This window comes from Rissa tridactyla, chromosome 3, assembly GCF_028500815.1.
Source record: "Rissa tridactyla isolate bRisTri1 chromosome 3, bRisTri1.patW.cur.20221130, whole genome shotgun sequence".
Classification (NCBI taxonomy): domain Eukaryota; kingdom Metazoa; phylum Chordata; class Aves; order Charadriiformes; family Laridae; genus Rissa; species Rissa tridactyla.
Genome location: NC_071468.1, coordinates 75298405 through 75325466, shown reverse-complemented (window position 1 = coordinate 75325466; position 27062 = coordinate 75298405). Strand labels below are relative to the sequence as shown.

Below are 27062 nucleotides of genomic sequence, written 5' to 3'. Positions count from 1 at the left end.
GTAATTTTAGAACTTTCTTTCATTTTTAGTGAAAAAAGGCCAAAATCCTTTAACATTTATTATTATGCTTCACGGTGAAATCCAGTTTTCTGAACACTTATCATAAAATCATAGAATCATAGAATCATAGAATGGTTCGGGTTAGAAGGGACCCATTCCAACAGGTCTGTGTCCTCGTGCTGAGGACTCCAGAGCTGGATGCAGTACTCCAGGTGGGGTCCCACCAGAGTGGAGTAGAGGGGTAGAATCACCTCCCTCGACCTGCTGGCCACACTTCTTTTGATGCATCCCAGGATGTGGTTGGCTTTCTGGGCTGCAAGTGGGCATTGCCGGCTCATGTCGAGCTTCTCATCCACCAACACCCCCAAGTCCTTCTCAGGGCTGCTCTTAAGCCATTCTCCTTAAACTGTTGTGAATTGATTTCAGTTGAACTACTTGATTGAGTATATTTACCTGTGAACAACTGTTTGCAGGATCACATATTTAAACAGTGGTTGTATCTGAAATGGTCCTTTTGTGAATGGAATAAACTTTCAGCATCTGGCAGGATGACAATACATGAACTACTCAAACTGTGCCTGCGGCCATTTCGAGTACTTTGTGTGGTAACTTTGATCAATACACTATTCTGTTACAGCAGTAGTTCTGCCTTAGTGATGTGCTTTTGAAATTTATTTTGACATGCATGCTTATAAGCTGACTGGGAAAGTAGAAAAGATGTATATTTACTGTCAGCTGCTGTCCGTTGTAGCTCCATGGCTCTGTTGAGAAGTTCTTTGCTTTTACCTTTATGATACGTGATCTGAGTATCAATTCCAACTGCAGCCTACAAGGATGTTACAAAAAAGAAAATCAGAATAATGCTTATCTGTGCTTAATTGTGGACTGCATATTACTTCATATAAATGCAACTGCAAAGTCACTGCAGTTTCATTTGCTTTGTTAACATTTAAGATTGGGAGTTGGATTGGTGAAAGAAGTCTGAAAAGCAAAATTTTCTGTAGATTGCAATTAAAGTTTAGAAAAATGTATGCTTTTCCAGACAACAACACTAAATAACGAAGGTGCAGAAAGCACAAAAGTACTCTTAATTTATCAGCTCCAGTGTGGTCAACATGATACTCATGCTACATATTAGTTAGGCATTGTGACTCTTCATTTCTACTGTCATCTCAGATGGGTGATGAACACTTGCACTGCGTGTGTCTGGCCTTGCAGTCCTCAATAGCGTGCTGGAAGCAGAGGGCTGGACTCGAAATCCCACAGCTCTCTGGGGTTCAGGCCCCCATAATCTAACCAAATCCTCTTGCCAACCCACTAACAAATTGCTGTTAAATAGCATGTATATAGGTCAGAAACTATATACATACAAAAATACATATGAAATATTTTAGAACAGCAAGGCCAGAGACAAAATTAGTATTGTCATCCCTGTATTGAGTGTTTAAGTGAGCTATTTGCCTCGTTTTAACTTGACTTTCTATGAGAAGCAGTGATTTGTCTGTTAGATGTCTTGACCACCTTTCCTGCCACATGGTGCTGTGTGCAGTAGGAGGACTCGGGCACTAGATGCCAGCTCAGGTTCCTACAGGGCCAGGGTGTTGTCTGGACTTTCACAGAAATGCCTTGATTTGAGTGACAACACAGTGCAGCATCACCCTGTACATAGGGACAGAAGAACCTGTTGTGTCTTTTTGAATACCAGGGGACTTTAGGCTGGCAGAATAATTAACCACCTAGGATTTAATTCAGGGAATAGTAGATATAGCAAAATGTGCAGTGAGAAGTTCAATGCTGACAGTTAAGCTAAATCTTGCTTTTTCTTTTTAGTTAAGTGTCTGCAATCTCTGAAGCATTGCAAAGTAAAAGCCGATATTATGAAAATTACTTACATCATCGATCCGGTTTGTTGTGTTCAGTGCCAGCAATGCAACTTTATTAGCTTCTTCAATATAACCGGCAATGTTTTCATACACATTTGAAGCATTTATTGCCCTTTGTACCAAACCGTTTGTATCAACACCATACAAATTCCTGTTAAAAAGAGAGTCAAAGGAGGAAGAAACCAAATTGAATCAAAGTAGTTTCAAATTGAATAATTTTCTTAACCTTCTGCAAATTCTGACTATATAATCACCTGCATAAATATACTTGGCCTAAGTAGTATTCTCGTCATTGTGTATGACCATTTATATCAAACTGAAGCAAGTGAAACCTATGTGGATAGAAGGTAATTCCCAGTGGTTTAACTCTGGGAATTTTGCCCGTAACATCTACATGAGCAGCAACAAGTGACTACTGAGCAAGCTTTTATCTTTTTTAAATCTAGTTTAACAGAGTAAATAACAGAATAACAGATCTATCAGTTGTCCTTCTTTAAGGGTAACTCCTGGCCACGAATGGAAAGACCTGTGTGTGCCAGTGATCAGGACAGCTTTATCACTGGGCTGTTTGTATTTTCCAAAAGTAGGTGGGAAAAAGGGGAGGACCAGATAAAGAACTGCTCATGGTCATGAAACTTTGCAAAAGTTAGATATAAAAACCCACAAGATAGTTTTGCTGTCATGGTAGAGCTTGATTTGCATATTAGGCAATAACTGGCCTGCAGGGGAGATTCCAAATAGCAGTTGATTCAGGGCTCAACTTTCAGCTGTTAGCAACTTTGAATAAATATTATCTTTTAATATTTTTGTGGTAAACAGATTTCAGAATCTATGTTAGATATAGACTATATATGCACACATATATTTACACATGTGTGTATTCCCTTCAAAGTGTTTGCACACTGAGGGATTATTAAATTTCCAGATTCAGTGTTGTTGCAAGAAATTCCTACTATATTCCCCTAAGACAAAAGGGGACCTAAGACCAAATAAAAGCCTAACAGGCTTATAAAGCAAACCCATAAAACCAAAATTATTTGAAGACAGGCTAAATGTTTTAAAGGATTAAAGTTTCACTGCAGGACAATATTCTCAACAAATAAAAGAGTCAGCACATTTCCATCTGGATATTTCGTAATTATTTCTGTTTACTTTCTGTTAAATTCCTAATGTGTTGGACTTGGTAGTAATTTTTAAATTATTTTGGTAAGGGATAAAGGCTAGCCATATGGGGTATTTTCTTTCAAGTGATTCTGCTGCCCCCAGTTAGCTGATCTCAGACTGAACATATTGTTTGGTTTTTAGGCTGTCTGTAGTTTGTGTGGCATTATAGAATGGAGTTTCAGATGTCAGCTTTCTACAGTTGTAGAAAAGAAAACCATCTGGTTATTTTTTTCTCTATTTTAATCTCCTATCTAGGGCATACTAATATTAAGAAAGAACTGGTATTTAGATAATATACTTGAGGAGTATTTTTAAGTTTATCTTCCAAAAGCATATGTCCATGATGTTACTTAAGGTCAATTCTGGCGAAATATTTTATTTAAGAATTCATTTGCAGCAGTGATTTTTCCATGGGTAGTCCCAATTGCAAATGAAGTCATATTTCAAATCTGTCTAGAAGTGACCTTTTAGTAAATTGGGGGAAAGCTGATGCATCTAGTATCTTTCAGCAAAATAGGAAGTCTTACAATAAGTTTTTGGTGTTACAGTGGGACAGTTTCACTGGGACACAACCTATTGAGTAGCAGAACTACTCCATCTGTAAACCAGTTCCTGAAGAAAAATTATCCCAAAGCCCATTTTATGGCCCATAATATTAAACATTTTTTAATGTGCATGGATTTACTGACATGAGGTGTTTCTGCAAACCCCATTTAATCTGCCTGTATTATTTTATTCTTCACTAATCTACCTTCCCTGTTCTCTTGCCATGGGAAGAGAAGAACATGCCAAATTAGAAAGGGGAGAATGTCGTGCAAGATGTATGTTTATTCTTTGGAAAGATTAATAGATTTTGCTTAGCTCAACTTCAGCTGTTCTCTCTGGACCATGACAAGTCCTTCCATACATGACTTTGCAGTGATTTGTTTAATGCCTATTTACAGATATAGGATATTTAATGTCACTGTGTTTCTGCTTGTCTCTTAGTTCGTTCAGCTGTTCAGTCAGTAGCACTTGTATGAACAGAGTCTGCTGAAGTTAAATTTTACCGGTCCAGCTCATCAGCAAGTCTTCTTAGGTTGTGTGCATGATGCATAGCCTTTTCTACCAAATCATCATCAAACAGAGACAGATTGGCTAGTTTTTCTTGCAATTCCTTTTTCGCTCCATCTATTTCTGCGTAGAACCCTGACACGTTCTGAACAAAATATGGAAGGAAGGAAAGAAGATGAAAATTGTAAAAAATCAAGTCTGTATTTCGATTATCATGTTTTATTTTACCCTTTATATTATTATGATGTTGTTTTCTGTTCTATTTGTTTTATGTTATATTTTTAACAGATAAAAAAGAGGAATGATCTAAAAGAGTCTGTCCCATGAATGTCAATACAGCAAGACAAATGCAGGAAGATAGAAATCAAGCAAAATTCCAGGAATCCCTTAAAAAGATATTAGAGAGACATGTTTAAAATATGAAAGAATGACAGTTGAGAAATGTCTTACTGTCTTTTATATTTACTCCAGAATGGTGCCAATGACAAGTCTTTCAGAGTGAAGTGCTCATAGGTGAAGTAACTAAAGCAGATCTATGCAAAATTCCCCTCATTGTGTTGCTTCTTAAATTGGGAGGTGGGACCCATAATTACTTTTTTTCTTTTACCTCTTCTCTGTGAAGTCTGTAGGCGAGAAATTAGTTTTTGGGACTTCCAAACGATACCTATACAAGTAAACTAAATATTGCTGTAGTGGTTGGGCTTATGCATCATCCTGTTACTGTGTGGACCCTGGCACACTGCTGCCATTCTCCCAAACCTGCCTCCTTGCAGAATAGCAGGGGGTAGTGCCTGTGCCCCGGGGGCAATTTGGCAATTGCTGGAGAGGGGCAGGGAGTTTAGCTGTACTGCTGTGAGCTGTGCCACGTTGTGAAAAACAGGTGCTGGCCCGTTTCTGCCTCCTTGCACAAAGACATCCCTCATGCTAGGACATCCTGTGTTAGTCTAATTTGTAAATCAGTCCACCTAAATACTACCTATATGTATGTATAGGCAAGGAGAAGTACTATCCTTTTGCCTTATCCATACTTCCTTATATGAAATACATGTGGGGAAGACCAAATGGGCCTGCATTCACCTTCTCTCTAATACACAAGCTTGCTGATAGGTTTGAGGTTTATAAATGTGTCCTCAAAACAGACAAAAAAAAGGATGAACAGAGGGAGAGAAAAAGTATGAATGAGTGAAGCGTGGAAATACTTATTACTGATGAGGATGAGAGATGTATGATGTTTGCATGCTGCTTCCTTCCCTGCAGTGTGAACGTCCCCTATGTGTAAACTTATCCACACGAGTCGGGGACCCGAAGTGATAAACTGCAGCAATTTGTTTTGCACAAAACAAAGGAGAAAATAAAATCATACTTGATCACCTAGGGATGGTTATAAAGCAAGCTGTCTTCTTTCTGTTTTCTCAAATTACTTTTTCAAAGAAAAATTAATGACTTTTGATATTTGCTTATGTGTTAAGAAAAGTGGGCAGCTATGACCAAAATCAATGATTGTGGAGAATTTTCATTTGTCTTACATTATCTCAAAATCTTAAAATAAAACATGATAAAAAACACCCCAACCAACAGCAGCTTTAGTAAATATTTTAGTTAGCAAAATCCCAGTTTTATTTTCTTCATTTCTTCATAGAAAGTCGAAAACCCTAAGATTTCTAAAAATTTTTACAACACCGTGTCTCATTCAAAACACTGGATACCTCCAGAAGAGGACTTCTGTAAGACAATCTGTTTATATATGTTTTACACTCTGACAGTGACTGGTTTTAACACCGATATCTGTGATCTTTAGCCTTCTCCTATGCTTACTTGCAGGCATGAGAAAAGGAATTTAGCATATAGTGCAGTCTTTTACCAGAGCATCTTTTGGCAGCTGCCTGTAATGAAATGATTGAGAACTCTACAGCAAAATCCTTCATTCAGCTCTGCCTACAGTAAGGTGTCCTTATAATAGAACTATTTTTCCAAGGTGGTAAAATGTAATTACAGAGCTTTTAATCCAGGAAGATTTATACTTTTTTTTGGGCAATATTCATCAGTATTTCATTGAAGCAGTATAAAAAATGAGAGGTTTTTATTTAGTGGTCTAAACACATGACTTAAAAGTTAAAAAAATCAGGACATAGGCACCTACCTTTATTACCTCACTTAACTCAGAATTGACTTTTTGTGGTCCTGCCAAAATAGTTGTGGCACTTAGCAGAATGTCGTTCACTTCATCTATTTGCTCTTTTATTTTCTCATGTTGTTTCTACAAAAACATAAAATAAATTTAAATCACATCCAAAACCATCTGTGCATTGCTAAAATACACTGTTACCATTTTTGGTAAATTTATTGAAGTTCATTCAAAAGATAAAGTGATGAACTAAATAGATTTTAGACAAATTTGAAGTCCAAGTTTTTCCCAGACATATCTAATAGCTGCATATTATAACACGACTCTGCATTTTCTTGTCTTTGTGAAAGAAATGTTGGGATTTTTAATTTATTAATTTAATTTTATATTACAAAATGAGCATTTATTAGAATGAAGCATTATTCAGTGCACTGCCAGCAGAGACAAATTAAACATGAATTTTTCATAGTGGTCTGGAGACTAGTTATTTTCCGGAGGTTTTTTAAATATACACTACAGAGATCTCTTTTCTTTGTCAATAGTAAAGCTAATGTGAACTATCTCTTTTGTACAGCATCTGCCTTCATTGTGAGCAATAATGAAGATGGAACTGGTTAAACACAGTGAACAATTGCGACTACACACTTCAGGCTTTGCTTCATAAATGTGAGAGAGCTGCAGCTTGGCACTGTAATTATGAAACAATGGAACAACAGAAGAGGCTTTGTACATAAGGATCCCAAGCTGCTTATTGAAGAACTCACAAGAACAGAACGCCTGATTTCTCTATTGAATTATTAGACCTTCCACATCAGCATGAACTTCTAGCTCTGCAGATTTCAAGAGCTCAAAACTCAGCCACTGATGCTATGAAAGCCGGAGGTTGGCCTGAATTTGCAAGATTGTTCTTCAAATCACAAAATTGCTCCCTAAACCCCTCTCCTCCAGAATCCAAACAGTTTCAGCCATTGAAATGAAAAGAGTTCACTTCAAACGGTTCCAAACTGTTCCCTTTGTCATTTTCTTCCTCGCTGAAAAAATAAATGAAGAGAAAAGTTTTAGGTGGGACATTCTGGTTTTGCATCCCTAAAGGAAACTAAAGAAAACAGCAAAAGAGTCACAAAACTGCTGGGAGGAGAAAAAATAGTCTTTTTGTATGGCTGATGGATTGGGTATTTTTCTGGGATAAGAAACCTGAAAATTCAATTTCCTTTATCAGTCATATGGGATTTGAACCTAATACCACCACTTACAGGCAAACATGCCCGCTTCTGTGCTGTAGGGGACAGGTCTTCACTGAGCTCTCCTCTGGGGTGATTACTTTGTTCAAAATGCTGAAAGTATTCATTTGAACAGAGCATAAGGGAAAACTGCTGTAGCCTTATAGCTAGGCTGTTCACCCAGCAAGTAGGAAACCCAGTTTCAAGGTATATGTTGTGGAGCATTTAAAGAATGGATTTGTGCTTGAAGATGCAAGGACAATTGTCTGCTCTTCCTGAAAAAATGGGGATGCATTTTGTTTAAGGAGGACCAAAGAGAATGTTTGGACGAGACAGTATGAATGCACTCAGCCCAGGGCATGAATGCAGAGCAGAGTCTTTATGAATAATTGTTTTGATAGAATAAAATTACTTTTGTGAGCATGAAGTCCTTCCACATTATAAATCAGTACATAATAGGTGACACAATCCCAACAATATTTATAGCAGCCATGCTACATGGAATATTAAGCTTCTTGGGTTTTGTTGTAATACATCTTCCCAGTTTAGGCATCAGTATTCATCTCTTCCTTGGTCTGCTGAGACATGCCATGCCAAAACTTGTCATTTATTGTCACTCCATGAATAAATAATAGTACCTTGCACATCCACAACTTGTTTCTTAGAACTGCCATCAAACTCATCCCACTGAGTGGTCCAAGAAATTCTTTTTTTGGTGTAGTGATTCCTGAATCTAAATTGTTTGCAATCTATTATTTTAGGCACTGGCAGAGATGAAGTGTTTACAGACAACAGTTATGATAAATGTACCGCGCAGTACCTCACGACTTTGGAGATTGTCTGTGTTTTCCTTATTTATATCCTCCGTTTGTATAACATAGTCAAGTGCCTGGTCTAATGCCTCCTCCAGGTCTGACAGCTTCACATCCTGTTCGCTGAGCTGCTCCAGCACATCAAATACTAGAGATCTGGTGTCATTGTACCTCTCGTGAAATGCTTCAACTTGCTGTAGCACTGGGAGAAAAATCAGAGGCTACCGATTAATCCAAAGCTTGGATTTCTCACAAAACTTACCAATGCAACAATTTTTGTTGCTGTTACTCAGGGGACACGTTTGTTAAAAGCTCACTTGAGAGATCTTAAACCTGGATTTTAATTTTCCCTCTTTTGAAAAGGAAAGATGCCTCTCTTTATTATCTCATTTTAATCCCATTAATTCCCCCTCTCAAGCAGCTTTTCCTAAAAGAAACTAGGTTTGGCTTTCCTTGCTCCTCATTTGTTTTTCTTTGTCAGAGCTAACCAGGCTATTTTGGAGAAGACAGTCCTTATTGTCCTGGGGCTCTGACTCATGGTCACCGAGCTGTGAGAATTAGGCGGCCACTCTTTCCCATGCAAGCAGTTTTTCTCTCTCTGCTGGAGTTTACTGTCCCCATGGCAGAGCTGGCAGGGGGGAAGGAAGATGTTCACATGAGCAATTCTAACCCGGGCACAAAGCTTCCTAAGCAGCTATCGCTGAGGTGCTGCCATGCACAGGCACACACAGACATACACATATTTTTCTGCCCTTGCGGGCAGCAAGCACCAGTAGAGACTTGGGGCAGGCAATCGGAAGCAGCAGCATCTTCAGCACACCAGTTGGTGCTTGCCAAGTGCCTGCTGGTCCTCCCCCAGGGCTCAGCAATACATCCAGAGCTGCCCGGCCTGAGCCAGCTGTGCATCAACATGTGGATGAATGGAAAACAGGCTTAAAACTCACACTTCTCTGCTGCGTTTTCCTCCTCATCTGCAAGTTGCCTCTGATTAGTGAAAGGCTTACGGCGTTTGATCTCCTTCAGCATCTCCTCAGCCACACTCAGCTTCTGGGCAATTTCTTGAGGGCTCAGCTCTTGTTGAACTGCATAGTATTTCATCTTGCTGCTGATTTCTGTGGGAAAAAGGAACAGATGGTCAATCCAGCATGGCTACAGAGAAGTAAATACTGTGGAGTGCTTTTGCTTTTGTGAATCCAGATCATGCTGATGGCAAAAGAAAGTTTTAATTCTCTTCCAACTCTAGAGTAGATAATTATTATGTTTAATCCAACTTAAAATTAAACCTGTAAATAAATCACACTTTCTGGCATATGTGGGGGTCTCATCAGAAAAGGATGAGATTAAGTAGGCATAGGTTGTGTGCATTATTTGACTTGGCAGTTCTTATAGGCTGGGATCATCGTTTTATTCCGAGTTCTGTGGTGTGTAGCAGGCTGGGGCTTTCGTCCAGGACTGTGGTTTTTAAGTGCTGCTGCAAAAATGTTATGTTTATTAAATAACAACAATGGCAAGGAGACTGAAGTAGCCTCTTTTTCCATCTGAAGAAGTTTGAGGCACCCTAAAGAGATAACATATGGCTGCTGTGCTGATACTGTGGTAGCTGGTTCGGAGATCAATGCTATTTCAAGGTTTTGGTCTCAGTTCAAAAAATACTGTTGGATTCTTACAGCTGAAATTGAGTTTACCCATCCCCAGTGTAGGCATTACGAAGTTTACCCACTGCTTACTCCCTGGCCTTGAATATCAATCACCTCTTTTATGCCCTGTGATGCAAGTAGCTTTGGCTTGCGTTCATCACTACTTTTGTGGATAACCAGAGCTGGCAAAGCCAGCACTATGCATCTGTAAGATTTTTATGAAAAGTAGATGTGTAATTGTAGCACAACTGATTGTTTGACAGAGTGTCTTCGTATGCAGTTTCTTGCTGGCTCCTGAGCTCATTAGTGAAGCTTTGAAGGCTCATACTGGGCAGTAACCAATCACCACCAGCAGCTCCATGGGTTTCTTTTTCTTTCTTATGCTGGCACACACATGTGCATGCGTGCACACATACACCTTCCCTTCAGTAAAGAGGAGTTTGCCTTCTACCGGGTTGATGCCCCTGTAGAAGAATAGTTTTGAGCATGGTGGAAATAATTTTCACCTACTAGTCTCCAACTGCTTTCTGGGTGAACAAGCGCTCTCTTTTGGTTCACAGCCATGGGTGTTGGTTCTTGGTTGGTAGCTCAACCTTATTGTGCTATTTGTGTGCCAAACTAGATACATGTCTGCCTTCTGTGGTTCCTGTCCTTCCCCAAAGGAATTAATAATACAAAAGGATGATCTGCAGAGGTCCCCCAGTTATTGTTGGTGACATGCAATGAGGCTCATGCTGACCTTTTGCTCAATAATTGTAGAAATAAAATGTGATGGATGGCCAGACAGTTAAAGGTGATTTAGCATCACGGGTATAAGAAGGTAGTACCAATGTAACATCCTATGAGCCTGGTCTCAGCCTGCCTCTTTTGTGTGTGTGGGTATGTTGACTTAACTATGTTGAAATAAAACACTGGTTGAAGTACTTACGGAGATAAGGATAAGCAAGGGTACCAGCTGATATGTAACCGCTCTTCCTTACACAAGTTGCCACAGAGCTTGCAATAATTCCTCTAAGACAGACTACTCAGGTCTGTTAACTGAGTATTTCTATTGAAAAAAGGCTCTTTAACCTCAGCTGCCAGGCAGCCTTTCTGTTCTGGTGCTATATAAGACGGCTTTTGTATACCATTGGCTTTTCCAACGACTAGGGGAAATTAGTAGCAGGATGGAGGCTTTCATGATGCAGGTGTGCAGGGGACGAGGATGCTTCTGAGTACATTCACTTGGGGTTTATTGCTTTCTGTAGGTACTGAAAAAGAGGCCGCAATTGGTTTAATCTCAGTTTTATACATCAGCATGATAATGATATGTCATAGATATTCCAGGTGAAGATGATTATCTCTGACTAGGAAACCTTTTTTAAGTGCAGTTGTGCTTAGTAAGGTGTTCACTGTGGTCATTTATCCTTTGATATATAGGACAGTAAAAAGATGCAAGAAGTTTTGCAGGCTCTAAATGAAGAAAATCTTCTGGGTGAGTGTACAGTCAGAAGAGAAGTTATGTTTTGAAATTTATGATAGTTCTAGAGATGCTTTTATTGCTCTAGCATGTTGCCCAAGGACGGACTTTATAAGTTTTATCTCCATCCCCTCGCATCATATGGACAGATGAGCAGGACACTGAGACTATAGGTTACAGTTTGTCCAAACATTTTAACATGAAAAATCTCTTGGTTTTACTTTTTTCCTAATTTTGGGACACCATCATCATCATGTTTACCTCTCCTACTGTGAAACAGCATCACTATAACCATTTTGGATGGTCTGCACTAGCCCCATGGTTTACAATTCACTTTTACTAGAGGCAGTGCTTTCTTTGTGGAAAAAGAAGGCAATGAGAATGCAGTTTTCCAATTCTACTTCTGTATTTCAGAATAAAAAAGAACAAGAAGACAACAGCTAGTCTGCAATGCTCTGTATATGTGCCTGGACCCAAACTCAATTGGAAATTCTGGTCAGATGAAGCAATAGGCAGCTTGAAAAGAAAATCACCACCGCCTCCCACACTGAGTTTGGGGAACCAGTAAGTTCACCAAATTATTTACTATTCAGCTTCCTTTTCTTTTTAGATGCATCTGCATGAAGTTATGTGAACCAGTACAATCCTACTCAGCAACAGTTTGCTAAAAGGCAAAAACTGAATTTAAAGTAACACTCACTGGTGCGATCACCAGAGTTATTCAGACCTAACTGAGTGCCATGGGTTCAAAAGGGAAAGCACAATTGAAAAAAAAATCTCTCTAGCTATTCATATGGCCTCCGTTACTTATCAGCAGGATGAGAAGAGTGCGGTTGCATGCATCTGCTGACAAGTAAGACACAGAGCACCCTCATCACCCATCCTATGCATGTGTTTGTGGCTTCATCCAGCCCCAATCTGATACTGGCTCTTTTTTTAACCACAAGTGTATATAAATACCAGCTATTCAAACAAACAAAGGCTACAGGCTGAATTGTCTTGATGTATTTCATGTAAACCTATTTACTATTATTTTGCCCTGTCAAAGAGAGAAAAAGGAAAGAGAAGCTCTTGTTCTGGGTGTCAGACCAAGTCAGCCCATGGTGTCAGTTGTCTTTTAAGAGAGACAAGTTTTTGTCATGGCACTGTAGGCTGCAAAAGCCTTACATACGGGTTCCTTTGCGACAGTGCCCAGGTGCTATGACATTTTTTTGCTGGAGGTTTCATTAATACATGCTTGACACTGAGCTGAACCAGAAAGAAATCTATTTACCTTGAATGTTATCCCTCATATTACTGAGCTGCTGCACAAGCTGAGTAGCACGGTTGTTGGTCTCCATGGTTTCCTTCTGTACCAGTAGGCCTTTGCTGGATGCTTCACTTCCCTATGAATAAATCATGTTAGCTAGACATTAGATTTCTTTTCAGATCCATATGCATGTGTGAGGATGAGCAGTGTAAACACACATTTTGCTTTCTCCTGATGAGCATGTGAAAGTCCATTTATCTTATAAAGTGGTATTTACAGAGGTGTTTGAAGTCAAGGGCTGTCTTGTCAGTATTTTCAGAATTGCGGAGTGAGAGATTAAAATATGTCCCATATTTATCCATCATTTGCTGCAATCAAATTGCCATAAATTATGTACAGCTGTAAAACTCCCATCTGCTGAGTCTCCTAGGCATTCAGCGGGGCTGGCTCATTTTGCTGGGTATGGCGTTTTCTGAGTAAGCATATAGACTGAAGAGTAAGGTGCCAAGCTCACAACCATTTTTAGATCAGTGTCTCCCTCAAGTGAGGTCCCCTGCTCTGCAACTTGTTAAAATTAAGAAAAATGATGAGGATTCAAAATACTCTGAAGAGCATAGCCACCCTCCTATACTATATTAAGTTGGAAGCTGTACTCTGTGTTGTGTTCCCTTACATGTAAGGGAAATGAAGAGTTACAATGTCATAGTTACCATCTTTCTGAGAAGGTCTCTCACTTTGGGATTCCTTAGATTTAATTTTCACTGGTATTTCCCAGAAAAGAGAAAAAAATATGGCTGCTGTGCCATCAACATTTCCTGGACCCTGTGTGTGTATGTGTGTGCACATGTCTAAGTCTGCAGCACACGCTTGCCAGTGGTAAGGTGTTTGATTCACAGTCCCCGTTGGTGCTGCAGTGGCAAAAATTCCCACTGTAAAATTAGTTTCTGTGTTTGGGGTGCCAGAAGACATTTTTTGGCTGTTCTTGTGCTCACGTCTTCATACTTGCTTAATGCTGCAAGAAGGGCAGAGGACTCATCTGGCCTCCTCCAGCCCTGCAGGCTCGGCGCCGGCAGCTGCCCTCACCCACAAACACGTTTTTCGCTCGGGGTTTGCAGAGGCACCAGGTGGCGCTTGAAGGCACCCGAACAGAAGAATTACGAGGGTTTATAGAAAGGTTTTAATTTCATTTCTATTTACTTGGTTTTTTTAGTCTTTGAAGGGCAAGAACTTTGTTTTTTGTTTGTATTCCTTTATTGCTGTCAGGGTTTCTTGTGGATGCTCTCTTGCTCAGGATCACCACTTCATGCTTATTTTAAGCAGCCTGTTACTGTTTTTATACATGCTTGCCTTTACATGCTTCTCTTTCTTTGACAGATTTTTCTTTAACTATTGAACACACACGGAATTGCTGAGACAGGTTTGCTGATTGCCATGAGATTGATGGGAAACACAGCAGTGTGAGTGAGGGGTGCTCTTATGAGCACTCAGGTTCCTGCTGATGTACAGATGCTCATCCTGAAATTTGCTAAGAGCCCGGGAAGGAAAGGCGCTTGACTCCCCCAAGTCTCTGCCAAACATTCAGGATTGAGCTATGTGCTGTTTTACTCTAAGCTCATCCCAAGCAGAATCAGAGAGTTACAGGTCACATTTATTCTTCTCATGTAGCAGGAGGATTTGCCTACAGTTGGTGCGTTCATCCTGCCTTTGGGGTTTAGATCAGAATCTGCAGCAACCCTTCAGACATGGAGACATGCACATGAAATCCTCTGAATGGAAGATGCAACATACGTCTGCAAAACCCACTCAAGGCCCTAGCACAGGTTTTCCATAAAAGTGCCTTGAAAAAGCAAAAAGTTCAACATATTCAGAGTTACTACTGTGGTCTTCCTTCCAGTGTGAGAGTCTGGGGCCATTATTTCCCTGCCTTTACAAGCAATTACAAGTATTCGTGTGGAGCAACTATTAGAAAAAAAACAGGGAGAAAAGACCAGGGGAAATGCTGAATTTGTTGGTTCAGGGACATTCAAACTGAGGAATGAGCTAAGAAATCCCCACGTAGTACTGAAGATGACAAAAACATTATTATCCAAATTCACTAAATATTCCTAGAAAACCTAATGCCGTAATCATCCTGCCTGCTGACTACATAGAGGGACACTGAGGTGTGTGAGCTCTGCTGGATTTTCCCAGATACAGAGGGGGGTGTGTGTGTGTGTGTGTGTGTGAGCTCATTTAATCAAACCTCTCTTGAACACAGGCATAGTCTGTGTAATTCCACAGTGCCCTTTCTGCTAAGTGCTGATTAAGAACACACAAACCCGAATTTTCTCTTCCACCTCTATACAGTCCTTTCTCCTCTTCCTTTGTGTTTTTTTTCTCCTACATGCTCCTGTATTTAAGTTTTAGTCTAAGGTATAATTTTAATTTGTCTTGTGAAGGACTTGGTAAGTAAATATATGGTTTGTCATTTTGCAATAAGCATGAAATAAGCTCTAGTCCTACTACAGCTGTGGTTTTCTCTGAGGATAACATAGAATGATGTATCTCACTAATATATATATACATCTTAGCAACAGAAAGATGTTTAATAATATCTCTTTAAAATAGAGGAGAAGCAATTTTGAACCCTACTTCTTCTCTTAACATATATCATATCAATATTATTCTAGAGTGCAATGAAAGTGTTGCGTGAGCTGAGAACAGATAACATTAATTTTATAGCCTAGCAATTGACTGTGGATGCAACATTTATGATTACAATTGTGTTAAAACATAGCTTGAGGGCTAATCAGGCTCCCTTCTCAGTGGGTACGTGAAAAACCTTTTAAGTTGGCAGTTTTGTAATGTATTTTGAAGTGCCTAAGCGGGGATAATTTAATTTTATGACAGCATACATGTAAAATGGATATAGTACAAATACTCCCAAAGTCAATCTGAATTAGTTTAGTGTTGGTTACTTCGCTTAATTAGAAATCAAAATGTGAAATAGCAAGGCAGCATGTCTATCTCAGATCAAACATTTTGTGTAGGGGGGTAGGTGGGAATTCCGATCCTGAGAGGAGGCTTTTTGTGATTGGTGACAAACCTCCAACCACATTCAAGAGAATTTGACCCTACACCTTTCCTTTTCTGGGAAGAAGACTTGACAGTAATTTATGCTTTTAATTCAGACCTAAAGTAAAGTAGAAAGTTTAGAAATAGAAAACAGGAAGTCCTCCCAACTGTCTTTCAGGACACAACCAGTCTTGTTTGGTGAATCTAGAGGTTCAGACTAGATGTTAGGAAACATTTCTCTACCGAGAGGGTGGTCAAACACTGGAATGGGTTTCATCAAGTGGTGGTTGATGCTCCATATCTGTCAGTGTTTAAGAGGCATTTAGACAATGCCCTTAATAATATGCTTTAACTTCTGGTCAACCCTGAAGTAGTCAGGCGGTTGGACTAGATGATCATTGTAAGTCACTTCCAGACGGAACTATTCTGTACTAACCTCTTAAGCCATCATGCAAATATGACAAACCACAAACCCTCAGAGCTCTCGCAAGGGGGCTATAAACAAACCTGTTCATCAAGTGTTGCCACCTCTCTCAGGAGATCATTCGTTTCATCTGCAGCATCATCAACCTGGATGGTCCAAAGCACAGCATGGTTCTTTTTTTTGGACATTGCTTCCTGTGTGTGAGGGAAAAAACAAATTATTTCTCTAGTGAGGGCAGGGATTGAAATTTACAGGAATGGAGTAGAAATTCATAGATTAATATCACATTAAAAAATAAAATGTCATCAGTGTTTGTACCTTAAGATGGTTGGTAGTGAGGTTCAGGTCATTCAAGCGCTTTTGAGCTGCAACACCTGTAGAAATGCTCAGTAAAGTTGATTTGCTTTCATCGATAGCCAGAACTGCTAATCTGATGTCATCTGTCAAATCCCAAATACATTTATCGCAGCCTGATAAGAAAATGAGAGAGTGTCATTCTTCTTTAGTGTTTGAGTCAATTAGCAGCAAATATCTTAAATTCACGTTATAGTGCTCTTGCCCCATGGTGTTCCCTCTCTTTGTCATTGATGGATCCTGATGGATACCCATTTTTCTTTCACCTCCATCCGCCCACTTCCAAGGTCCCACAGTACAGTCGTGACGCTTCCAGCTGAGCAGCAACAGATGGGACTGCTCCAAGAGGCTGCCACAGCGTCTCCGTAATCAGCAGGGAGAGAGACGAGGTATTTCCTGGCTATTCCCTAGAGTCTCGGCATATTTGTGGTGGGAGGAACAACAGATGAGGGTCAAAAAACCAGCTTCATTTTGTCAGAGCTCAAAACTCTGTATTTAAAATTTCGTGGTATGAGAAGGTAGGATGTTCAGCAGATGGGGTCTTGGCTGCCTATTTGATTAGGAAGGCAACTTCTAAAAATGCAGTTTTAACATGTTTGGAGTATGCTTGCACAAAACTATATCCTTGTCCCTGCTGAATGCTTGCAATACCACCTTGTTTTTAGTGACATTGATGCCACCACTAAATGCAAGGGACTTAGGTGAACGTGAAATACAGATTCCTACAGGAACTTTTGCTTGTATTCTTGATGGCAGCAGCTCCCAAATGTTTTCCTTCTGGTTGCACTTCCGGGAACACGACCCCTCTTCTTGGGAGTTGGTTTAGGAACGCACATGTGCTACGTGGTCTGCATTATACCACAGGCATAATTATACTAACATTTATAAAAATATCAGTGGTTACCAATAGTTACAACATAGTGCTTTTGCAAACTCCGCAGGCTTCCTGTCATTAGAACAGGGGAGATGATAGTGGAAAAGCAACTGACTGATGGATATATGTCAAATTGTCAAATGCAACAATTTATATTAGATGTACAGCTAGAAAACCAGAAATTATACACAAGATGGCACAGATAAGTTGTGTGATGGCAGTTTTTAGGGCCAGAATATTATTTTGCAGGCACTGTGTCTCAAAGTCTATAAAAGTGGCTTTGGTGATACTTCCCTACGGCTCCTCAGTTTGTACTTAAACGTTCCATCTGTATCGCAGAGTTGGACGTATGCAGGTACTCAGTCAAGCAAGTGAGAACATGTTTACTCAGTCAGCAGGGCACTGTGCATATTCACATGTTTAAGTGGCCAGTGGGACCCATGTCAAAGTGCTGAGCTCACTGGAGAACCAAGCTCTTAAGTTAGTATTTGCAAGCATCTAAATAAAAGAGCGATATTAATTTTTGGTGTTCTCATGATAATCTTACTGATGGTTGGGCAGTCTGTTCCAGTAGAAACTTCAGGACTGTCTGCGAGGCATTCTCCAGTCTGGCTGTCACACATTCTCCCTCCACAGTTACATTCTGGGGGAAAAAGAAAGGTTTTTTGAAAGAAGAATCTTCAAAATGTACAACTCGCCTTTCCCCTCCCAAGACCAGTGAAATGATTGTATGTTGGACTGTGCATGGATAGTCAAACCAAAGTCAAAGACTTGGGCTGATTTTTCCTTCAGTATGTAGAAAAAGATGGTTTTTGCACTGCAGTCAAATTGTACCAGAAAAAATATAAGGTGGGAAACAGAACCAGAAATCCCCTGCTGAAATGACTTGTTCAAAGCTTCCCAGCTGGTCACAAGCAGAGGCAGCAAGGCCAGAGTTGCCCAGTTGGGCCAGTGTGCATCACTCTCTAGAGAGGGTGACGTTTAGGGGATGGGCTAAGAAAAGCGGTACAGCTAAAGTTAATTATTAGTTACCAATCTCTCCACAGCCCTGTGGAATTTATCAACGCTGTGTCAGGCTGCCTCTAAATAAGCTTTCCAGCTATCAGGGATTGGTAGTGGACTCCAATTCCGTCATCAGCTTGAGCATATCAAAAAGTAAATATCTCCTACCACTTAGAACAAAGAATAATGAGGTTTTAAATTTTTTTAAACTTGAGTAAGCTATGTTTTTATTGCCAGCACAAGTGGCTTTTCAAAAAGTATAATTTTTAATCTCAAGTGTCTCTTTCAAGGTTTAATTTGCCTTTAAAAATATATTATTTTAAAGATTAAAATATTCTTGGAACACTTCGATAAAATAATAAAAACTCAAGCAGAACATGAGAAGAGTAGCGACTTATCTGGAATTTGTTTTGCTCTTGTGATTCATGGTTTCAGCAGAATCTCATATAACAAAATTGTTTACTGCCATTTTAATGCAACCCATTCATTGTTCTCTATGAATTAAACTTTTATTTACATTCCACATTACACATTTGAGGAATTGTCAGGGAAAATGTGTAATACAGCTTCAAAGTCAACATGGTGCTCTAACACTGGAATAATTCTGTGTAAGTGAACCAGTGTTAGAAGAGCTACTCAATTTTTGGTAGTGATGTAGAAGAGAATTTTGTTATGAATTTTGTGGGGCAGTTGATTTTTTGACCTCACCACAATCTGTACGAACTGGATGCCTCCCAGATTTTTTTATTTCTTAAGAAGTGAAAGAAACGTTTGAGTTGAAAACAGAGATTTCTCTTTACCTATATCACAGGATCTAGGCTATCCCCACATTGCAAGATTACAGTTACAAGATTAAAATTTGGATGAGATGATTGGCGCTCAAGAAAATAAAATTGTGTCATCTTCTTTAAATGGATAACTCTTAATTCACTACACAGATGCTTATAGTAAATTAATTTCAAAAGTGGTCCTGGCAATTTTTCATCTACTTATTTGGGGGGTACCACATTTTTAGTAGGGAACTAAGATTTAAGACTCTTCAATGCTACTGTGGCTTACTGGTGAAGAAAGCTTCTAAATTTACCTTTATTTCTGAAGGTCATTTGTGGAAACCTTTGAAGTATGGCTAAAGGACATGTGGTTAAAAAAATATTAAAAAGAAGCTGAAAACTGCCGTTGACAGCTACACAGATTTTTTCTTTTGCTCAAAAGTAAAAAAGATTATCTTAGCTGAATAGACCTGTTTGCTCATTTAGTTCTCTGGCATTTTTTTGTTCTATATACCCTTCGAGGTGCTCTGTGGAAGCCATGTATGCAGACTCTCTTCTTTCTTACACTGGTTTCTGTTCTTTGTTTTTGTATTCTAAAGAAGGTATTTGTCTTATTTCAGAATCAATGTTTTTCTAAATAAGAGTTCCTAATTGCTAAAAAATGCCAAACAGGGTATAAGCTTGCCTTGCAAACTCCCCAAATAGTTTAGAAATCATGGATGTATTGAGCGGTGCACACAATCTACGCAGCACTGTCAAGTACAGCATGTTGTGGTGTTCAGCAAAACTAAAGATGAAACGAGAAGTGTGTAATTCTCTGAAACATAATACTTCAAAATCAGGATTTGCTAGAGTCAACTACAAGATTAAATTCACTCCTAAATAGAGAAAAGCTGTACCTCTCACAACATATTCAAGGGCCCAGGCACTTTTTATTTTTAGTAAAGATCAAACGCTACAAGGAAATCTGCTAACCAAGAGAATTACCAAGCTGATTTACAGTCTGCATGAAAAACCTGTACAGAGAAGTCCTGTGCACCATGAAATCCCACTTAAACTGTACCTCAGAAATGTAAATAATACTGAGGCATTCTGCCTCTAATTCCTGCAGTTCCTTAAGGGTGCAAACCAAAACTATACTGAGGTGATGAAAATTTGACTTAACTTCAGTTTAGAAACTCTATGTTCACAGATGCCTTCCAAAATTATGTCTTGCATAATCTGCTTAGACACTTGGAATGCCCCATAATCCTCAAACTTCTGGCAAAGCTACTCTTAGCTGTTTGAGGCTCTGCTTTTGTACATGGCCAGGGCACAATTGCTGCGGGTTGCTATGTTGTGCTGGGTGTGTTTCTCCTGCCTCATGGCATTCAGGAGCCACAAACTAGATCCTGTCATTCCTTACGGGAGAGTTGCAGTTAAATCATCTCTGGTGAACTGAATTAGGCACTGAAGTGCATCAACAAGGTTTGCTTTTGCAACCTCAAAATCACAGAGATGTTGAATTTCAGGCATGTCTTGGGTGCCTAAATCCAGGCAGGAGGCGAGTTTTGGGGCACGCTGTTCCCTACAGCCACTGTCTTTTTGGGCTGGTTTGGATACCTGTAATCGGCTTCTGGGATTACTGCGTGTGAGCACCATCTCTCCCTGTTCAGCGTAAAGGGAATTTAAGCACGTGACTCAGCAATGTGAATTACATCCTGGAGTTGGACACTCAACTTCTAGCTGGTAACATAAAACCAGAAGGGACCACTAGTGGCATCATACATGGTCCCCTACAAATGAAGACAGCAGCACAAAGGGCACCTGACTACAGAGCATCCTCACAACCTCCATCCTGCGGGTCCCAAAACACACCTTAGCGCTATGTAGTAAGCTAGTAAAAAGAAAAGTCCAAGAGTACAATGAGTTGCAAGAAGGACGTAGGTTTGATCAAGACATTGCTAAGGGCCCAAGGCCTGTAGCTCTCTACCATGAGATCCTGGAGCACTTCAGAGGTCTGGGTTGGGTGTGTGCTTTGGCTGTATCTTACCTTCAAGTCAGGCTGAGAGCTAGGAGTGATCCATCTCCTCTATTTGTGTTCTGGTCCTTGAGGGAAGGACCCTGGCAAAAAGGTTGGGAGGGAGCACCAAGGTCCTTGCTCTGAGCATCTGCATTTTGCCTTTAGCAGGGGCTATTCCTCGGTGCTTTGAAAGAGGATGTCATCTTGTCTCCCAGAGCCAAAGCAAGGACAAAAGGCATGAGTCCTATTTGGATTGAACTCCATGTAAATTTAGAGAATAATTATGTTAGTTTTGGTAAGATCCTCTGGGTAACACTTTATCAGGCCCTGAAAGTACAGTCATCTTTGGTGTGGAAATACAGTAACCAGCAAGATTACACAGACACATGGGATATCAGTGTGAAAACTAGCAGACACTGAGCAGGGGTTAGGTCAGGACAGGAAGGACGATCCTCTTCCCATAAAAAATGTTTTCAAGTCTTTAAGTGCCCTCAGTCTGAGGGGTCATGTTGGGCAGCATGTGGTGTGAACAAACACAAAGGTGAAGTCCCTGCCCAAAGAAAGATTACAGACCCTTATTTAAAACAAGATGCAGGACACAATAGTGCCTACGTTCATTTCAGATGCTGGAGTCTGGGGTCTGAGACTTCCTTGTGGGCAGTGGAAAGAGTGCTTGTGCCTAGGATGGTTCAACTGAACGGGCATCCAAATTATCCCACGGGCAGACCCCCTGCCTCTCAGGGCCACAGGTGTCTGATGACTGATTCAGGCATATCTGATCTCTGGGAGGTCATCCATAGACCATGGTGTCCTTCATTTTCCTCGGCTCTGCTATGAACTATACTGAACTATAGACAATACCTGTACAGTTTTTAGCGAATCTGGCATCCCCATAGTAACCCGGAGTGCATCGTTCGCACTTGAACCCAGTGGTGTTGCGCAGGCAGTTGCGGCACTGGCCGGTCACTTCGTCACAGTCTTCAAAAATCAGGTTTGGGTCTGAGTTGCCACTGCAGTCGCATTTTTTACAAGTGCTTCCAATTAGCAAAGGGTTCCCATAGTAACCGGGGGCACACCTGAAAGGAAGAGCAAGCTCAATGACGACGAGCAATGACATTTCCATCTTCAGTACCATTTTTTCTTTGACCTTATTTGTGTCACCAGGAATTGATGATGGTCTGCAGCTACTAGCAGACAGAAGGCAAATGAGGAGCTGTATTCCTGCAGAGGCTGTTTTGTGCTCTAATCTCAATCTGTACTGTTATATATTTTTCCCTTCTTGAACGCTCCTGGTATCTCAATCACACCAGTCTGCATTATTTTTTTTTTTTGGTATATCTTTAGCAGTAAAATGATTTGTTGCCCATTGTTTTAAAATCTATGACAGAATGACCTTGGCAGAGAGGCAGCTCTAGTGTTTATTTTGGTCTCTTTCAGCTTTGGATCTTACCAACTATATTGTGTTATATAGGAAACTGGAGTAAGAGACTGCATTTCATGATGCTGAAACTCGGAGGAAGTTCAGACTTTATTTCCATTATAATGCATGTAACACAAAGTACTGCCCAGAAAAGTTTTATATAAGTACTTCTACGGTGAGGCATTCGGATTTTGCAAAACAGAATAGGCACTGAGCCAGCCTCCATTTTTCAGATTTGTTCAATGTCAGCTTGCTGGCTGAGGGCAAAAGGCTGAGAGAAGCCACCAGCCCAGGAGGGGAGGATTCCTCTGTTGGCTTGCAGAAAGAGAGAGGGAGGTGGGTAAGAAGCACTCCAGGGGAGGCCTGAAATGCATCTAAATTGCTTTTCATGTCTTGTCACGTTTGGGAAGCATTTCAGTTGAAAAGTTGCTACACCTTAAAATGGAAGAGATGTTGAAACTGTAGTGGATTTGAAAGTCTAGACAAACTGGTAATACCTAATGCTCCTGGGTCACCAGTGACCCTAAGCTAAGACAAGAGGTAATAGATTTGGTGTCATCATTTGGAAAGAAAGGAGAGGGTTTCAGTTAAAGGAGTTTCTGCTGGTTGCAGGGAGTGTGCTTAATCCTATGAGCTAGAGGAACTTTTGCAAAACAACCAGCAAGGCGAACAGAGCCAGCACCAGAGTGGGCATGGAGCAGCTTGTGGGAGCAAATCCTTGAGCAAGGGCATCGCTGGAGTAGCTGGTGGCCGGAGCAACGCAGAGCAGTGGCTGATAGACCGGAGGGGACAGCTGGCAGGACAGGGGCAACCCACACCTTTCACGGTGTCACTGTGGGGTGGCAGGAGGATCCATGACCCAGCAGCCTGGGGCACAGAGATCAGGGACTCCCACCCCTAAACAGGGAATGAAGGATTACTGTGGGGAGGGGAACAAGTAGCTGGTGCAGCAATTGCTCACTGAACAAACTGGAGGATTAAATAGTTGTTGCAGTGATTTAGGTAAGGAGTAGTTATTGTATTTTATTGTTTTATCACCCTGTTGTCCTTGTCTTTTCTCCCATCCATAAAGTCCTGTTTTAAGATGCTGTTTGCTCTGATGTTTGTGGGAGGGAAGGGTGAGCTCTTAGGCAGTTTAGTTTAATTTTTGCAGGTTTCTGGCTGGGAACCTGAGCCGAGGTCTGTTGTCTCCTAAAATCTGAACACAGTCAAATCCAGGTTCTGCTCTGTCTGAACGATGAAAATGTGGGAGATCTGATAAGACCTTCCAGTTTTGATCTGTTCCTACATTTGCTGTCGTTGTTTTTTTCTTTTTAATAAAGAAAGTAATTTCCTCAGTGCTGCTTTGTTCATGTTCCAGTCCTGAACCCCCACAGTAAAAACACATAAACTTTTAAGCATCTTAATATAAACCACTTGGCTGCATCAAATACTGCCTTTGCCAATGGCAAAGACTCTGTTTGTCTCTTTGCAGCACTGCCAGAATCTTTGGTGCAGATCTTATCATTTGGGTGACCCAGATGTAAAGAATAAAATTGTGACCTGGAGTTCTGTGCACCCCTTGAAGGACTGTGAATGTGACATGGAGCATAATGAGTGTGATTTAGCTGACACTGGTGGAATCACTCCCCATTCTCATGGGAGTTAGAGCAGGAAGTAATGTGTAATGCTACTATTTAGTCATGCCAAAAGTCTTGCTATAATTTCCTAATATTTCAGCCAACATGAGATTGTAGTATTTTCCCAAATTTGAGAATTTCAGTGTTTACGATGTTTGAACAACAACAACAAAAAAACGCTTTGTTTTTTGGGTTTTTTTTTGTTTTTTTAAAAATATGTAGAACAATTTGATTTATTCTGAACTCTCAAAATCTTGCAGAGTTGCTTTTTAATTTTCTCTAGTTCAGTATTTCCCAAATGATTGTCTGTCTAATGTGGCAACCAAGTCACAAAAGTTACTAAGCTGGGGCAAGACCAGCATTTTGCTTACCGCTATCCCTCTCTGGCTTTCAGCCAGCATCTACCAAAGACTGCATGCTATTCCCATCAGGCCCACAATGTCTGTCCTCTGAGCAGGGCAAGGTGATTTTTTTTTCTTCTTTTCTGATATATACCATTCAGTTCACTTGCCAGAAACTTAGTGGACAGTTCCTCACATCCTCACAGATATATTTTCTAAGTGCTGCTTTTTATGACCATCTAATTCACTTTTATTAGCCATATCTCCTCATCTGGAGTAGCTGTCTAAAACAAATTGAAAATTTTAGTGCTAAAAATAAATGTGTCACCTTCACTATCCCCTTCCCTTTACCACTCAGTGCATCTCATAGGGCTGGGCTGCGCTTGGCCTCTTTTGAATAGTCAGTAGCAAGTGAAAAGAGCAGAGACAGCTGGATGGAAACGTACAGCTCCATCTCTATGGTCTGAAAAGGTAGAGGCCTGCGGTAAATGTCTTTCCCTCAGTTGTATCAATAAATGGTTCTTTGTTGCTAGAAAAGAATATTTCCTCTCCCATAATAAAGCTGCTACGTTATCTTTGTTACATTTTACAGCCATGTTTGCTTCCTGTAATTATTAGTGAGTAGGAAATTAACTTCCTCTTCCCTGGCAATGCCAAAAGAACTTTTTTCCTCTATTCACTAAAGTATCATTTCTTCAGTTATCTTTTTTTAACATTTGGGCATTAACAAATCCTGGATTTCATCTGCCACCACCTTAATGCCTCTTTGCTGAAGTCTAGGAGTAAAATGATTCGTTCCCAAATTTCAAATAGGGAAGCTTGTTTTCTTAGTTCCTAGCAAAGGTCTCCATGATATCACAACACCGTTTTCTGGCAAACATAAACCGGATAGGTTTGTGCCAAGCCCCTGGAGCAGCACAAGAAAGCCTCCTACACGAATGCCAGAGGAAATGGAGCAGATTGCCTCCTGGTGCGCTGCTCTGGAGATCCCAGGCACTGCCTGTGGAGGAGTGTCCTGCAGCTCGCTGCCCCATGACACCCGTCACCCACCCCTGCGGAGAGCTGGGAGGAAGGGAGGTGAGCAGGATGTAGCTGTCCTCTCCCTGGGGACAGGAGTTGCTATTTGGGCTGCAGGGAGGGACAGGGGCAATGCCCCTTCTCGCTCAGGATCCCCCAGTCCTCCTGCCAGCATGTTGAGGGCACGATAGCTGCCGGTGGGAGCAGGGGGTGGTGGCAGTGCCCAGGAGCAGCGTATGTGAGGTAGGGAGTTGCTCTTTAGGAAGCGGACAGGAGCAAGCAATGCATTTCTCATTAGTTGTTGAAACGCTAAGGAAAGTCCCATTTGTCACTGCTTGCCACTTACCCCAGCAGTTAGTCAAGGACTTAACAAGGTGACCAGGACAGGCTGATTTCTTTCTGTAGCTTTTTCTAACCCATGTACGCAACATTGCCTTTCTTGAGACAGATGCACTGTGTCAGGCTGGGGAGTGGCTATTAGAAAACAAAGCTGATGCTATTTTCTGCTGTTACTATGCATCTGCTACTCATTTCATAGGATTTGAATTGCTTGTAGTTTAGGTTGACATTTTAATAACCATTAAGAAACCTCACTGACCTTTTAATTGTCTGCATTATCTTTTGTGTATATATCTGACATTTTGGAAGAACAAAAGAATACAGCCATAGGCCTGGAAACAAGGGTGGGTTTTTCTATTTTTGTGCCATCTGTCTAAAGGGCTTTCACTATTGCTGTCACCATGTTAGTGATGCCGAGGTAATATGTTGATGTTTTTGCATCATCTGTAAGGGCAAAAGCCTTCAGTCTTTTTTTCACCTTTTTCATATTGATTTCTCTTTGCATCTTAAGCATCCTGTTTCTCCCTTCTCCGATAGTTACATTAAGTATCATTTGAATTCAAGACTTACTTACCCATTAATGACAGTGGACTGAAGTCATGACAGTAAGTCATCCTGTTAATTTCTTACCTTTCACAGTTGGGTCCTGCATAGTTTTCCTTACAGACACAGCGCACGCTTCCACTTTTTCTGTAACAGGAGACTGCAAAGCTGGAATTTCATTAGAATGAATAGTTAGAATAGCAGGCAATGGCAAACACTTGGCAGTATTTCTTTATTACATTATGGACATTTGTTGTCAGTGTGAGCTCTGGCTCTTGGTTACGCGTTGCTGAGTAGGTATTCTTAGGCTCTGTATGTTATTCACATTATACCCCTCGTTTAGTCTTTTTAATTAGTGTAGAAAGCATTAATTAGTGCTCTGGGGCTATATAAATACAAATATATATAAGTTCTTGTCTTGCAGTGTAGATCAGACACACCTGCAGGTTTTGATGCACACATTTTAGATAAGGGACTTAGGATAAATGTGCATGTCATGTGAGCCTAATGGCTTCCTGTCTCTTATTCTAAGGGGTAAAATATTGCTTCTGAAAGACACCACAGTGAGCACTTCAGGAACTGAGATTCTGGAATGAGCGCATCACTTTCCTATGCAAATCCTACGGTTTTCCTCAAATCCGATCTGGAAAGTACTTAGTGGTGAAAACTCACCTCAGTGACGCCAGCCTAATTTACAGTAA

The 27062-nt window shown here is 40.5% G+C and overlaps 1 protein-coding gene across 1 annotated transcript in view; it reads right to left on the bottom strand.

The window, feature by feature from the left end:
- Positions 1 to 27062, bottom strand: part of LAMA4 (laminin subunit alpha 4) — a 102981-nt gene that overhangs the window by 37282 nt on the left and 38637 nt on the right. Inside the window, exons 4-15 of the mRNA XM_054195025.1 lie at positions 26449 to 26529; positions 21944 to 22158; positions 17856 to 17951; positions 16399 to 16550; positions 16164 to 16274; positions 12627 to 12738; positions 9202 to 9369; positions 8266 to 8459; positions 6241 to 6357; positions 4097 to 4245; positions 1893 to 2034; positions 730 to 826 (exon numbers count right to left, since the gene is read on the bottom strand). Coding sequence (XP_054051000.1) covers positions 730 to 826; positions 1893 to 2034; positions 4097 to 4245; positions 6241 to 6357; positions 8266 to 8459; positions 9202 to 9369; positions 12627 to 12738; positions 16164 to 16274; positions 16399 to 16550; positions 17856 to 17951; positions 21944 to 22158; positions 26449 to 26529 — 1634 coding nt within the window. The remainder of the gene's footprint in view (positions 1 to 729; positions 827 to 1892; positions 2035 to 4096; positions 4246 to 6240; positions 6358 to 8265; positions 8460 to 9201; positions 9370 to 12626; positions 12739 to 16163; positions 16275 to 16398; positions 16551 to 17855; positions 17952 to 21943; positions 22159 to 26448; positions 26530 to 27062) is intronic.